At 41.2% G+C, this 16,746-nt stretch overlaps 1 protein-coding gene across 3 annotated transcripts in view; it reads left to right on the plus strand.

Annotated features, from left to right (window-relative positions):
* The window catches only part of PDE7B (phosphodiesterase 7B), a 302,170-nt gene that overhangs the window by 218,564 nt on the left and 66,860 nt on the right, over positions 1 to 16,746 (plus strand). For all 3 annotated transcript variants that reach the window (XM_054981714.1, XM_054981705.1, XM_054981697.1), the window contains one exon: positions 16,007 to 16,090. In XM_054981714.1, coding sequence (XP_054837689.1) covers positions 16,007 to 16,090 — 84 coding nt within the window. The remainder of the gene's footprint in view (positions 1 to 16,006; positions 16,091 to 16,746) is intronic.

The raw sequence follows: 16,746 nt of genomic DNA on the forward strand, positions 1-16,746 counted from the left end.
TGATGTTTTGGAAATTCTGCAAGGCAGAACAATTCCAGCATGCTTTGGGGATTTAATAGTCAACTATGAGGCACAGCAAATTGCTTTGGGTTTTATCTACCTGCATTTTTTTGTAATTTGCAGTGTTTTATAGGCTGGGGTTGGGACCAGAGCATTTTTTAATTATTGTATTAGGCTGTTGTTTTATTGTGATTTTATTGAATATATTATATCTTTGTATTGGTTTTAACTGTTATAATTCCTGTGAACTGCTTCAAGATCTTAATGGAAGAGAAGTGGTATAAAAATCGAGTAAATCAGTAAGTAAAAATAAATGAGATGATATTGATCATTCATAGCGGTGATGTGCCCTCAGTCCACCAAGTAAAGGTCTAATCAAAGCCATTTATATGGGACAGAAACTCATCTGAGGAAAAGCACAATTCAAGATGTCTGCCAGGAGAGACAGATACTTCAGAAAGTGCTCCTATGATCCCATTGAACGGCTACAGGTGATCCTTCCTTTTCTTTTTCTTTCTTTTCTGTTATTCTTTTATATAACAAGCCAAAGCACTAATGGAATTTTTACTCCCTGTCACTGAGTTCAATCAGTGTTTTAAAATGTCCTTCCAAGAAGATATCTGTTCAGACCATCTTAGTCAGAAACCCACTACATTTCATAAATTCAGTTGCTTCTAATCTAAATTCAGTTTCGGAGCGAGACACCATCATATATGCCTGTGATTTCTTATTTTTTTACATTTTAAAATTGTTGTTAATCCTACAATATTTCTAGCACTTGAGGGAAACAACCAGTACTTTCCTTCTAACTTTAAAGATGCCCAGACTCAGATTTGTGGAGAAGTTGTGCACTCAGATCCAAGAGTTTTCTCACTTTCTTCCCATTCTTAACATTGGTATTAATTCCTTTATAGCAAGATGAAGATAAAAAGTAAAGAAAGTTATGTATATAGGGACAGTGAATCAGTGGTGGAACTCCTGCTTTGCAAAATGGAAGGTCCCAGTTCAGTTAATCAAATTAACAGTGCAATCTAAAGAATTACTCTGGTTAGGATTGTGCTGTAAGTGGCATTTCTTGCAGTATTGTAATCTGCCTTGGATCTCAGTGAGAAAGGCAAACTATAAACAAACAACATATTAGTATTAGTATTATTAGCAGTTAAAGGATGTAGATGGTAGAAAGGGCCTTTCCCTGCCTGAGGAGAGCTGCTGCTAAACTCAGCACAGATGGCAATTTGCTACATGGAACAAGGTATGTATCCATAAAGGCAGTTCCTAGGTTCAAATGATTTTTCCAGAGAACTCTTGCTTATGCCAATACTGGATTACAAGCAGGTTTATGTGGCCAAAAAGACTATGCACATTTTATGCATGCTTTAAAAAATGCTTCCATGCAGATAAAAACAAAAGGCAATAGTCTATAATTCTACAACCTAATCAAGATTGTGCAGCCCATGTACATTTATCAGTTTGATCTGAGTGCTGACTTGTTACCAAAGACATCCAGCACCAAAGTAACTTGATTAGATTACTTCAAGATTTGCAAACATTTTCATCTGGAAATTCTGCACAATGCATCTGTTTTGCATGAATCTCTAGGAAAATTTTTTTTCAAGTGTTCACAAGTAGATCTACTGCTTGGAATGAGATAATTTACAGGGAAGGGATTGTACACGTGTAAAGGACACTGCCGCCCACACCGGGATGAATGAATGTATGGCTGGTGCTTACTTTTACTTGGTGGTTATAAACAGAAGCTCCTGAAGAAGCAGGCGCGAAATCTGTTCGCAGCCGGCCTCAGATTGAGAGATTGAGAGCGTTCCAGGGGAGAGCGTTCTAGGGTGTGCTATCCCAGGAGGAAGCACCCCCCAGCGATTGTTTCCTCACTGGCAATTACATCTGCACCATGCTGGAATGAAACAACAACTAAGATATTTCTACTTTAAGTTATGACAACATAGAAGGATAAACTGACTTCAAACAAAGACTCAAGCCTATGTAGGCTATTCTCTCCCGGAAAATATTTCATGAACTGGTTATCTAAATGGTATCATCTTTAATTCATCCTACCCTGTAAGATTGTTTATGTAATATGTATTGAATCATGTATGGAGTGTTATGAGCACGTTGCATTTTTGAAACTTTGAAGACACTGTATGAAGTGTTATGAGCACATTGCACTTTTAGAATTTTGAAAATATTATATAAAGAATCATTTTTTGTATCCTGTAGGGTTTTGCCCCCCTTTTTTCCTCCCAGTTTATTACAGGTACAGCCACCTATTTTGCATGGGATCAGAAGCAGAGCAGGTTGCCATGCTCGCCCCGCCTTCACCTAGCTGCAATCAGGCAGGAACAGACAGCAGTGCCCACCCCCTGCCTTCAACCAGATGGGATCAGAAGTGGAGCAGGTGGCAATGCCCAACCTCCCACCTTCACCCACCTGGGATCAGGAGTGAAGTAAGTGGCAATGCCCATCCCCTGCCTTCACCCAGCTGGGATCAGCAGTGGAGCAGGTGGTAATGTCTGCTTCCACTTCAGCCCACCAGAATCAGGTATGGAGCAGGGGGCAATGCCTTCCCCCCCTTCACCCAGCCAGGATCAGACATGGAGCAGGCAGTAATGCCCACTCCCGTTCATCTGGATGGAATCAGGTGCAGAGCGGGAGGCAATGCCCACTTGCACCTTCACCTGGCCAGGATCAGGTGTGGAGCAGGTGGCAATTCCTCCGACTTCACCTGGCTGGGATCAGACACAGAGAAGGAGGCAATGCCCAACCCCTCTTCATCTTGCCAGGATCAGAAGCAGAGCAGGCAGCAATGCCCGCCCTGCTTTAACCAGGACGGAATCAGGCATAGAGAAAAAGGCAATGCCCACCTCCTCTTCACCCGGCTGGGATCAGGTGCTGAGCAGTTGGCAATGCCTCCCCTTCACACCACCGGGGTCAGGAGTGGAGCAGGAGAAAATGCCCGCACCCCCTTCCCCCAGCCAGGATTAGGAGCGGAGCAGGTTGCCATGCCCACCCCTGCCTTCACCCAGTTGGGATCAGGAGCAAAGCAATGTCTGCCTCCCGCTTTCACCCGCTGGGATCAGTCATGGAGGAGGAGGCAGTGCCCACCTGCTCACCCTCCCCTTTCTAGAGCCCATTGTATTTTTTTCCATAACGGGCTTTTTTACTTTGTTCTTAAATTCCATTTGTGTCAGTGTTACGTTGAAATTGACTAGACCGAATTACAAATAGCTTCTGGTTCAGTCAGTGTTTGTTTTTTAAAACACCATATTCTTCAATAGCCAAGCATTTCTATGAGAGAATTGTTCCACTTTTAAATTTTATTTTTGTTGTTTAGTTGGTCCCATTGGCAGCTATCCAGAAAAATGCATAGGCAGCCATCCTTTAACAGGGTGTGCCCTTATCAGTCATATACACTACAGTAACAGTAGAACGGTTTCTGAGAATCATCTCTAAGTGCCCGTACCAGAATTTCCCTCCCACAATGTCTGTAGAAAATGGGTTTAAAGGGAGACCTGGGTTGAAGGGGGAAGGGGGAAGTAAGGGACAGACTCTTCTTTCTCTGGAATTCTGCTCTCAGAGTTTGTAATGTAACATCTTCAAGCTGAATCCCCAGGAGCAGAGTGGGATCCAGGGACCCTAAAGGTGATGGAACTGTGGCTATGTGCATACCCTTTATGATAATGCTGTCAGAATTGTAAGATTTACTGTGATGCTGTGTATGAACTTCGAAAGGACAATATAAATGCTAAGTCTGATAATTTCATGATCACAGGGAAATGCCAATTGTATTGAATGTATACAGCTGTCCTGTATTGACAGATACATTCCATGTTGACATTGTGGCCCAATCTAAATTTTAAAATTCATTTATATGGGAAAAATGGGCAGGGAAACAAATATTTACATTAAATTCATTAATTGAACAGGAGAACAATTTCTGGCCCTTTGCAGCATTGTTGTATGGACAGGATGGCCCAGACTCTTCAGATCTCGGAAGCTAAGCAGAGTTGGTCCTGCTTAGGTAGGAGACCAATGAGGAAGTCTGCTAACCAGAGGCAACAAATGGCAAAACACATCTGAATGTTTCTTGCCTTGAAACAGGCTTGCTCAACTTGACAGTACTTCAGATACACATGCATTTGCAGGATGTGTTAAAATCTGGACTTGAACCAGAAACATACGGGGCTTCAGAATGTCCCAAAATATTGGAAGACATAGTTTCATCATGTCAGATGCCCAGGTCATTTAATTTCTTGTGTTGTAGCTATATATAATACACTACATTTGATTTGCTATATCTGCCTAAGATATGAAAAAAAGAACTAGAGTGACTTATACTGAAACATAAGTAGAAGGGAAGATTAATACAATAAAAGCTAATATTTATATTACATTAAATTTTTAAATAAAACCATGAGTGGTTGTACAGACTGCTGGAGATGTGGAAATAGCTTGGGTTCACTAATGTACATGATGTGGGATTGTCCACTTGTTGCGGGCTTTTTGACACAAGAAAACTGATCAGCAGAAATAGTTCTGAAATGTTCAGAAGTAAATGTCTTGTTCAGATAAATCCCAACAGTACAGGATGTAAAAGTTGAATGTGAACACTGAATTTTACGAGCTCTACTAATGTTATAATCTTGAGAAAGCAAGTATTCTCTCTATATGCCAATAGGCAAAAGATATAACTGTTTTGCAACCTATGAAGTAGGATATTACTGCAGACAATCCTAAGAAGAGTGCATCCTAACTAGAGATGGGTATGAACCAAAATTCATGACGAACCAGGCCGGTTCGTGGTTTGCGAACCAGTGGTTTGTCAGATCCCATTTCTGACAAACCACCATGAACTTTAGGCTGGTTCGTTTGGTTCGTCACTGCAGACAGCCAGGTGCCGATCAATCAGTTCCTAGGCAACAGGGGATGGACTTCCTGCAGCCCTTCTGCTGACCCGGAAGTGACAATTTTCTGACCTGGATGTGACATTTTCACAAACCGAAAGAACCGGTTTGCGAACCGGTGGCAGGTTCATGAAAGTTCATGGTTTGTGAAATTTGACGAACCACGAACCACATGGTTCAGTTTTTTTCTGGTTCGTGCCCATCTCTAATCCTAACAGTGCAATCCTAAGAAGAGTTGCTCCAGTCTAAGCCCATTTATTTCAATGGCATAGACTGGTTTGTCATAGAATTGCACTGGAAGTTATGTAATGCCTTTCTTTTTATCTGCTTTATCTGTTTGTTTTGTTGTCATTTTATTTTTTGTTCTCATTTGTTGTGTTCTTAAAATAATTGAACAAACCATTTTTAAATTTCACTAGATCTGTCTTATGGTTTCACATTTATATATTAGTTATATATTGCCAAATCCTATGGATGCCTTTCTGAAGTGTTTGGAAGAAACATGACATTCTAATAAATAAACAGTTTTCAACTCATTTGAAGGCACTGAAATGCATCAATTAGGGTCTTATTCAAAGAGAGTGGGGGTATGAGGTGGCAGAACCAAACGCTAGCCAAATAAGCTGCTTTGCCTTCGTGTTCCATTTGGTTGCCAATATTGCGCCAATTACTGAAATATGCAGCTCACGCACACTTCCTTTTTGGTTGACTAATCATTAATTTCTCCAAAGAACAAAACAGTGATACTGATGAAAGATTAAGTTACTCTACAATTTCTTTTGTGCGTTTATGAGAGTAAATAGGTCTCTGGCATCTTGAAGTAGCTGTAGGGCAAATGTGGTAAATAGGGAAAGGGTTAAGTGCCCTCTCCTCTCCCAGTTATGTGATTTTCTGAGGGTAATTGTCTTGCTACAAGACCAGAACTTTCAAGCCTTTTCTCCTATTGTCCATGTGTGGGTGAAAGAAAAGCGGTGGGGGTTTTTAAAGTTGATTGAGAACATGCATGAAAGTGGATATACACTCATATTTCAACCTGCTTGCATTTTTATCACCCATGAATGAAGATGACAGTTCTATCACCTACCATTTTTGTGCACATTTTATGCACATTTGAAAATTATTTTTTCACATGTTAACCTCTCTTCCTGTACATAAGTAAGGGGTGTCATCAAGGTGCAGAAAGACTTCCTTACCTGATTCTTTCTGTTCTTCCATCATTGTGGGCATCTCCTGCAGGGCAGTTTTGTCACCACCACCACTACCATACCCCCACCCCCATGAAGCTGACAAGGTCAGGAAAAGGTTTTTTCAATTTCACTAGCCTAATTTGCTTTTTCATATAGGTATTATGCACTGTCGTGTTGATACACATAATTTAATATTTTTTTTAAAAAAAAGATGCATCAGTGAAGCTGACAAGATTCCTTCCCATCCCCAACCCTAGACCTGACCAAAAGGGTAGGAGGCTGAAGATAGGAAAGGATATCAGTTTTTCTCTGACTTTTTATCTTTCACAGACATGGGAGTAGGGACATTGATAAAACTTAATCAGCAGGTAATACAGACTGGTGGTGTCAGGATGTCATCTACCACATCCAGATGTGTTTGCATCTCAGACTAAGGGTAGAAAAGGTTTGTGGAGACATTTAAAGCAGGAAATGTTATGGATAGCAATGGACATAAACTGAAGTGGGGTTGATAGTATTCAATTTGCAGATAATTTTCTTTTATATCAAGGAAATATTTTAAAATGTGTTCTTCCACCAGCAGTGCAAAGTAGTACTACCTCTGGACTTTTCCTGCCACATTCCCATTCCTAAAAAAATGCAACTGGTACAGAGTATACTATAGGGATTCCTACTCACGTATGAGCCTACCCACCCATTATAATTATCTGAAGTTAGACAAGAGGCACCCTGAAAAAGGACATTCTCAGTCATGGCAGCAAAACTTTGCCATCCCTCCCTAGGGAGATTTGTCTGTCACCCTCTGTCTGTTTTCCTCCACTGAATGGAGACTTTGTTGTTTCATTTGGCATTTCCTTAGTGACCCTTCTTTCTGTATATGTTTTAACAAAGAGTTGACATGTCTTTTTAATTGTTCTCCTCCTTGAGAGTCCTAAATGGAGATGGGCATGAGCAGCAATACGAACAAAAAAAAAGGTATGAACAGCCCAATCCACTGTTCACGAGCAAGCTGTTCGTGAGGCCCCATTCCTGGCGAACATGTGTTCATTCCAAGCCCTCTTTGTGGCATTCGTCAGATGTTTGTAAAGCCAGACAGTCTGGCACCTTTCAATCAATTCCCCTGGCAACATAGGCATGGACTGTCTGAACTCTGTCTGAACTCCTTCTGGATTTCCTTCTGGCTTTTAACCCCTCAAAATAGCTTCCAGCAGACAGTCCAGTTTTTTCCACTGTGAAAAGAAAATAACAGGAAAGGGAGGGACCCATGGATCATGGCTTTCCCAGGGTCCAATCTCTCTGAAATTTGGGGGGGGGGTCCTTCAGAAGACAGTGAGAACTATGTCCCCTGCAAATGTGGTGGGTATTGGACATTGGGAATGTCAGTTTGTAACCCCTCAAAATAGCTTCCAACAGACAGTGCAGTTTTTGCCACTGTAAACAGAAAATGACACAAAAGGGGGAGACCCCATCTCTAGTCCTAATTGTATGGAAAGGTGGGATGAATTTTTTAAAATAATTAATAATTTCATTCTGTTATATTTGTAGAGTAGGCCTACTTCCTCGTGTGTGTGTGTGTTATGTGCCATCTAGTCGCCTCTGACCTATGGAGACCCTATGAATGAAAGACCTCTAAAACGTTCTATCATTAACAGACTTGCTCAGATCCTGCAAACTGGAGGACATAGCTTCTTTTATTGAGTCAAGCCAAAACAGGGCTTCGTCTTTTCCTATTGCCTTCCACTTTTCTTAGCATTATTGACTTTCGCAGAGAATCTTGTCTTCTCATGATTTGACCAAAGTATGATAGCCTCAATGTATTGTCGAAGGCTTTCACGGCTGGAGAACGATGGTTGTTGTGGGTTTTCCGGGCTGTATTGCCGTGGTCTTGGCATTGTAGTTCCTGACGTTTCGCCAGCAGCTGTGGCTGGCATCTTCAGAGGTGTAGCACCAAAAGACAGAGATCTCTCAGTCTTTTGGTGCTACACCTCTGAAGATGCCAGCCACAGCTGCTGGCGAAACGTCAAGAACTACAATGCCAAGACCACGGCAAAACAGCCCGGAAAACCCACAACAACTATCATAGCCTCAGTTTTGTCATTTTAGCTTCTAGGGAGAATTTATTTATTTATTTATTTATTTAATTTCATTACATTTATATTCTGCGAACGGAGATTCAGGCTTGATTTGATCTAGTACCCACTTACTTGCCTTATTTGTCTTTTTGACTGTCCATGGTATCCCCAAACTCTCTTCCAGCACCACATTTCAAATAAATCAATTTTCTTCCTGTCAGCTTTCTTCACCATCCAGCTTTCCCATCCATACATAGTAATGGGGAGTATCATAGTTTGGATTATCTTGATCTTGGTTCCGAGAGAGACTTCTTTATCTTTAAGGATTTTTTCTAGCTCCCTCACACTTGCTCTTCTGAGTCTCAATCTTCTGATTTCTTCATTGCAGTCTCCCTTTTGATTGATGATTGAGCCAAAGAATAGAAAATCTTGAACAATTTCAATTTCCTCATTGTCATTTTACAAGTACTTAATCACAGTTTCAAATGTTTATAAAGTAACACAGCAGGAAGTGTTGTCTGGACAAGATTCTCCTAAAGTTGACATTAGCGTCTCTTTCTTTACTTTTTAATTCCTAGGGAGTGTTTTTTTAAATATAGCAGAGTATTAAAAAATGCCATCCTCCATTTGTAATCTGAGTATTACAGTCCATTGTACCATTTTTCTACCACCTTATTCTACTGCAGGGTAAAGTTTATGCTCATGATGTATGTAAGGAATGTCATTTAGTTCTACAGATTCTGAAGATGTGTGCAAAATGTTCATGAAAAGGAATCATTATGTTTTAGAAACTGATATACCTCATACTTGTTACATGTACTGAATCCTCTCCAGAGCCCAGGACAGGAGAAATAAGTTCTGCAACATTGCTGTGGAAACAGCCAATGAACTCATTGGCTACTTCTTTAGGCTTACCTGTGTAATGACTTACCAGAGTATGTGTTTTTTCATTTCTGTATATTTTAAATCTTGAGTTCTTTTACATTTGTAATTGGTGTATTTTAATCTATATTTTAATTTTAGAATATTGTAATTTTTGCTCCTGCAAACCACCTTGAGTCTGAGGAGATAAGGCAGGATAGAAATGTTTTAAACGGACAGATAACTAAATAAATAAAACTATTCAAGTCCCTCCCCTCAATGACTCAGACATCTCCTTACTCTATAGATGTTCTTTGCCTCAGCACTTTCTGCCTGTTTGCCCATTCTGTTTTTTAATCCAACGGATTGTGGTGAACCACGTGATTTTGTCTACAAGGACCTGTCACTGACAATACTGATAAAATCACATGGGTTGCCATAGTCAATGCTAGTAATGTGGCAATATGAACAAATGAGACTGAGATGCAAGCGGGTGAAGAATAGTGCTGACCAGAATCTGCATCAGGCCACATGACTAGATTTTCAAGTGCTGAAACTGCTGGAAACAGGAGGTACTTTTTGGCATTCCATCCTGAGTGAACACAACATTAAGTAAATAGTTTGGCTGAGCCAAAATCAAAATCATAAAAGAATAAATTAAAGGTTGCAGTAAGCATTTCAGCATGTTAGAATTTAATTGTAATGAATGCCCTAAAGTTCACTTATCACCTGCACACTTGACAGTTGCACAGTTAAACTGATTAATCTTGATTCTGATGTTCCCGAAAAGATATGTCCAGGCCACAGTAATCAACCCTCTGCTCCCAAAGCTTACTGTGATGTGCTCTAACTGAGGAAACTTTTGAAACTTTTGGAAATTTCAGATGTTCCAAAATGCTGTGGCAAGAGTACTGACTAGAGGTAGGCACAGAATGGAAAATGAACCAAAATTTTGCACGGACTAGGCCAGTTTGGTGTTTGTGAACTGGCAGGTCATAGGATGCCCATTTTCCACTGACCCATGGGCTTTTCACCAGTCTATTGGTCTGTAGTCCATCAAAGCCTTCTGGTGCCACTGGCAAGAGGAGCCAGGAGTGCTTTAACATTTAAATCCCCTCTTGCTCAAGCTGACCAGCGGCCCACCAGTCAGCTGGAGTGGGGGGGGGGTAGAGCACTCCTGGCAGCCCGGACCAACGAACTGGTCAGTTCACAAACTGGGGCTGGACTGTGAAAAGTTCGCAGTCCATGGTCCATGAAATGCACTCCACGTGCTCTCTATTACTTTCTGAAATGACGATGCTCTTCCCCTTGAGTTATGGCCGATATGTTCTCCCTCGAGATCAGGTATGTAGTGATGATGTGGTTGTTTCATATCTCACTCTGCCTAACTTGGTTTTCCTGTCTGTAAAATGACAGTAAGTTCTATAAATATGTATGCAGAATTATCAGTGTTTGGTTTGCAAAAGTAGGGCTGCAATTCAGATCAGAGGTGCAACAAACCCTTCGCCCTAGCATCACAATAACAGAACAGATATATCCATACAGGTACAGAATCTCCTATTATAAATATATCTGTCCATTAAGTCAGACTCCATGTACAAAAAAAAACACAGAAGAAAATAATGGTCAGAATAATATAAACATGCAATGCATTTGAATACAGGATCTCATCTTGGTCATGTGTGATGATAATGCATAGAAAATTCTGGTCTGTGTATCACTATATATGAACTTTTTTCTTCTCAAAGGAATTTTACCAGGCAGAAGAATAGTTAATAACAGAGTTTACATAATTAATAAAATGTGTTATACAAGGATGCATGTAGAAATATCTTATGGAGGTTCTGTCTGCATTGTTGCCATGGTAACTCAGTGCATTTTACCTGTTGAGCAATATAGCTATATCAGGACATTGTGTACTCTGCACTTAATAAACAATAATTTTGAACCAAGGTAACCCACATTTTGTGCCACACACTTCTCCCCAAGTGGAACTGCATAAATTATAAATTGCATTTATTTTGCTTCTGCCAATCATTTGGAAGGACCAAGAAACTATGCAGGAAACCAAAAACCAAATGCAAATTGCTAGATCCTACTATTAACCCCTGCTCACCACATACTGTTTCTGAGGAGGAGTTCACGAGGAATTTCAAGCTTAATTTTTACATCCGTAAGAAACACTAATCCCTCATGATTTCAGTGGGAAGCCTTGCTAGAAAAATTCAGAGTGATGGTCTTATAATGCCAATGCCACACTTGTGTGGAACACACAACTGTGTGGCATTATTATCACACTATTATCGCATTATTAACACACAACTGTTCTCATTATTATCGTATATTTAAACATTAAAGCATATTATGCTTTAATGTTTAAATATACGATAAATGGATATCAATTCAATTCAAATACCTTTAATGGCATACATAAAATGTATATTGTAACTACAAGTGAATGATTTGAATATACTCAGATTTCAAACCATTCTCCAGGCTAATTTTGCCTTGCAGCCGACAAATAACGTCTGTGATGCTTACCCTTCTGGGCTGAGTAGAGACAGTGGTATTAAACTGGGTTGTTTAGTCCACAAGTCCAATTGGAGACTCTTTCAGTTCAATGGTTCTCCTTTTCTTTGGTAATAACAGTTGAGATTCTGCTTGTCTCTGTAGTGGCATTCAGTTGGTATTAGCATACAACTAGTGTTATTCAAGGAACTACCCAACATGGGATCATCTGAGTCCTAGCATTCTCCCTGCTCTTGTGATGCTGTACTGTTGATCAGGGAGGGCTGAAGACAGTGCCAGTGTGCTTGAAGGCATTGCACCACCAAGATTACATCCCATGGAAAATAAGTGCTGGATGAGCAGGTTGGCCATGGAGTCAGATTTTTTTAATGCAATAAGCATCTTGCATTTGGCCACTATAGCAGATGTATAAGGCTTCCCACATACCACTGTAGATATAGTAAGGTAGTTGCATTTTTAGTTCTGATTATTTTTGTTCCTAGAACAAGTTTTTTGTTAAGTTAAGCATTTCTTAGTAAGAATATTGCAAAACAGCTGTGGCAAGTCAACAAATGCAAGTTGTTTGACTTCACCCATGTTCCCAAACATTACCTATAAATAAGGTGAATCAGCTGCCATTAAAGTATGCAAGTTATGTAGGCCATCTAGTTCAGAAGCTGTTTCTGCTTTTCATTCTGGGTGCAGAATTCATTTCCTAACTCTTAACTGATGATATATAATGAGCCATGTTTCATTCTTTTCTTGTTCCCTCTCCCCATCCCACATTGACCATGACACCTCGATTGTAGCCGAGGTCTGGTTTCTTGTTATTTAGTTAATATTCCAATAACTGTAAACTGGCATCAAAGTAGCTATCCTTGCTATCAGTTACATAATAAGACATATTAAAAACAAATCCCTGTTACCTATCACAGAGTTTTTTGAAAGAGGGACAAAGTAAGATGTCAAACAGAAAACTATTTGATCTAAGTAATGCCTCCTTCTGGGAGGCCCAGTAGCTGTCTTTATGGCTCTGAGGGAGGTGTAGTTGTTTGTACATTTCATTGTGGTATCTTTTGACTTCAACATGAAGAAGCAAAAGAAACAGAGACTTTTCTGTTTCTTCTGCTTGCTTCATTTTGTTTTGGAGCACAATGAGACGGGCTCAGTATCATAACTTAGTATCACAAAGATCAAGATGAGTAGTAGGGTTGCCAGCTCCAAGTTGGGAAATTCCTGGAGATCTGGAAGGAGAAACCTGGAGAAAGGGGTTTGGGGAGGGAAAAGACCTTGGCATGGCCTAATTCCATAGATTCCACCCCCCAAAGTAGCCATTTTCTCCAGGTGAACTGATCTCTGTGGCCTGGAGACCAGTTGTAATTCTGGGAGACCTCCAGCCGCTACCTGGAGGCTGGCAACCCTAATGAGTAGCCATGTTAGTTTGTCTGTAGCAGTAGAAAAGATCTGATGAAGTGGGTTGTGACTCACAAAAGCTCATACCCTACCACAAATTTTGTTAGTCTTATAGCTGCTACAGGACTCTTGCTCTTTTCTATCACAAAGAATCATTTTCATAATTTTCTGCTCAGCATTGGGGAAAGGAGAGTAGCTAAATAACTAACGGTGCAATCCTAGTCACCCTTTCTAAGGCTACTGAAGTCTATCAGCTTAGAACAATGTGCCTATTCTTAGGACTGCACTATATCCAAAGTAACAAGTGGGAGTTGAAGAATAAAATCTTTTATACAGCAATAAAATAGTATGACTATGGGAAATAAATGTTAATTTTTTACTATCAATGTCCTAGTTAATAGCCGATATGTAGCTTTGCCTGCCTTCAATCACATTACATATAGCATTATAAACTACAAAAGATGTGATAAGATGGTGATTTTCCCAGTGATTAATAATATAATTTGAGGCAAAGTAATGTGATTTCCCTGCAATCAACTTAGTCATTGAACATTATGTTATTGTTAAAGCACCAAGTAGTACTGGACCCAGAGACCATATGTTAATTAAAGTTATAATAAAGAATGAGGGCAAGAATGATAAATATAATAAAGAATATTATTATAATAAAATATTATAATTGAGAATGATGCCATTAACACATGTTTGCACATGGTACTGATCAGGAATTTTAAAACTATGTCAGGTGGGAGGGCACCCCCTGGCGGCGGCAGCAGTGGCGGGTCGGGGCGCCTGCGACGGGTCTGTGCTGTGCCTCTGACCGGCCGGGCAAGCAGCCGGGCCGGCGTGCGCTGGAGTCCCCCCCCCGGAGGGCGCCTCCCCTTAGGCCTCAGAAAGGGCGGCCACCGTCTGAGCTGGCAAGCCAGTCAGCAATTAGCTCTGCCCAGCCAGCTGCTCCTTCAACCTCAGGGCAGCTGGCCATACACACACACACTCCTCCTCGGCCTGGGGGTTTGCCTTCCCTAAATACCTTCCCTCGTTAGTGCTACCTCCACCCCTCTCCCCCTGTGCCCGCCCCAAGGCTAGTCCCAACACCTGGGCCAGGTGTGGCCACACCTGCCGGCCCCACCTGCCCTCAAGCCAGTGGTCTGCTGGCCGGTGGTCCCTGCCCCTTGGCCGCCGGTCCCTCCCCTCCCCCAGAAGGACGGCTGCTCTGGCCTCTCGCAGCCCAGTACGGCCGGGCAGGCCTCCGGCCCGGGGACCGTCCCGGCGGGCCTGTCTCCGCCCTGGCGCCCGCCTCCCCAGCGGGCGTAGCCCTTGTCGGCCGGCCGCACCTGCGCCATCGTCTCCCTGCGCTTGCCTGGGCCGTGCAGCCGGCCCTTCCGTCCCCTGCGGCCTCCGGCCACCGCCCCCCCCCCCCGCGGCCTTGCTGGGAGGGCTGCTGGGCGAGTCGCGGGGGTGGCCGTCATCTCTCCGCCCGCCGTGCCCCTGGCAGCGGGGTTCCTGCCGCGGCGCGACAGTGGCAGCCGTCAGCTGGCTCGGGGCATCCGCTGCCGCCGCGGCCGGTAGCTCGGTGTCTCCGTCCCTCACGTCGTTGCCCGGGCGCGGGCCCAGGTAAGCGCCGGCTGGCAAGGAGGCCGCGGTGGGGGTGTCAACGAGGGAGGGGGCGGCCCAGTCTGAGGGCGTGGAGCCACCCTTCGGAGAAACTAAGATATCATATTGTATGTGTACTGTGTACAAAAAGGAAGGCCATGGTTTATTGGGCAATATTGTCTTTTGGCTACATTAAAAAGTTGTTTACATGTGACTAGCCCAGTCTAAGGCAGTCTTACCAAGTTTTGGAAGCTAAGCATGATCAGCCCAATGTTTGGATGTGCATTCAATATACTCTTACATTTCTTGTTCTAGAAAATACTACAAACCAACAGTCTACTCATGAACATGGATCTCAGCTTGTTAGTTAATTGTATTCTCTCTTATAATTCCTAGGGATAATAAGTTGCAAAACAATAATTACAACTCTGAAATTGCTAAAATGGCCTAACATTGTATTGGCAATAGCATCCATCCATCATTAATTAATTTGATGAAATAATGAATGTTTAGAAATGGAAATCGAAAGTTTCCCAAGAAAAATAAATAAATTTTCTGTCCCACATCTCTGCTTCTCCACGGAATAAATATCAGACATCAGAATTGCCTGCAGAGACATGATAGTAATACTCTTTTAAGGAACTGATTCATAGATAACAGTTAGTGACCATAGAGGAGACGCATGGAAAGCTTGTTCCAAATCGTGTTTTTGTTTGTTTTGTTTACTAGGTATGGATTTCAAGAATATGGAATTGAAGAATTACTTCTTAAGAAGGAAATGACTAAATTTCTGGGGCTATGACACTATGTGGACTATTGGCTGCTGCCCTACTCTTGTTAATTTAAATGAAGTAGGCAAAGGAACTGTTCCTCATGACTGTGTTCTAAAGTTTTGGTTTATTGCAATTTTTAACCTGGTTTTTAACCAATTTATTTATGTTATATATTAAATTGCAGAATGATTGCATTTTGGGTACTTAATGAATCCTACCCAAATTATTAATACAGAAAACCTTTAATTGTTGGGAAAATATTCATCAATAGCATTGACTCCCATCTAGAGATGTTCAACTGTTTGCTTGAGCATTCTTGCTCTATCTGCCAAGCAAACTAGTTGTTGTGATAGTGACATTCACAAAGTGGTGGAGAGTTTGAGTCCAGTGACTATTTTCTCTAATCACTTTCAATAGCAGATGATCAGTGCTGATCTCCTGCTCAGTGTTGTATCATAGGTTTGTAGCACGAAAGTGCATAAATAGGCACAGCAGCTTTATTACTTTACTATTTATAATCCTATTATATATGTTTAATTTTCAGATGGATATTGTTTGGTATGGCAGACCAAACTTTGTTTCTAGGCAGATAATTTTGATTAATTTCACTACTTAATACAATTTCGTTTCTTCTTCAAAAAAGTTAGTATCTCTAGTATTTGTTGGATTGTAATGTTTTACAGGAGATGTGCGGCTGAGAGGTCAGACAGGGGTTCACTCTGAGCGACGTGGTTCCTACCCATTTATAGACTTCCGTCTTCTCAACAGTAAGTACATTGTTTATTGGGCAGTGGAATAATATAGGAACATTAAGATGACAGATGAAGCTCTATTTATATAGATACCCTCATGCACCAAGGAAGAACTATTTTCTACTCCATGTCCAATAATTTTGCTCTGTTTTGATTTTGTAGGTACTTCTTCATTGTTTCACCGTGTATATGTGCAAGGAATAGTCTAATCATGTAATGGGTACTGTAGAACAAAGGGCAAGAAATCAGGATGTTGGTATAATTTAAACACCTGATGTTATTCTTCGTGGGATGGGTCTGCCCATGTTCAGTTATGTTTTGCAGTTTATCATACCTTAAACTTTCACTTATCTATTTAAAAACAAACAAAACCAAACCTCTTTCTATGATTCCTCTGCCTACAGGTACATTGCAGTGCCTATTACTGTAATTCCTACTACTCATATGAAGCATGAGTACAAAAAAATACAGTCTACAGCTATGTAAGACCTCATGCACACAATATATTCCCCTTTGGCATATCTTCTCATAAAAGTAGGAACACGAGTTTCAGTGTCTGCTTATAACAACAACAACAACAACAACAACATTCAATTTATATACCACCCTTCAGGATAACTTAACACCCACTCAGAGCGATTTACAAAGTATGTTATTATTATCCTCACAAC

This window comes from Eublepharis macularius, chromosome 1 (genome assembly GCF_028583425.1).
Source record: "Eublepharis macularius isolate TG4126 chromosome 1, MPM_Emac_v1.0, whole genome shotgun sequence".
Lineage (NCBI taxonomy): Eukaryota > Metazoa > Chordata > Lepidosauria > Squamata > Eublepharidae > Eublepharis > Eublepharis macularius.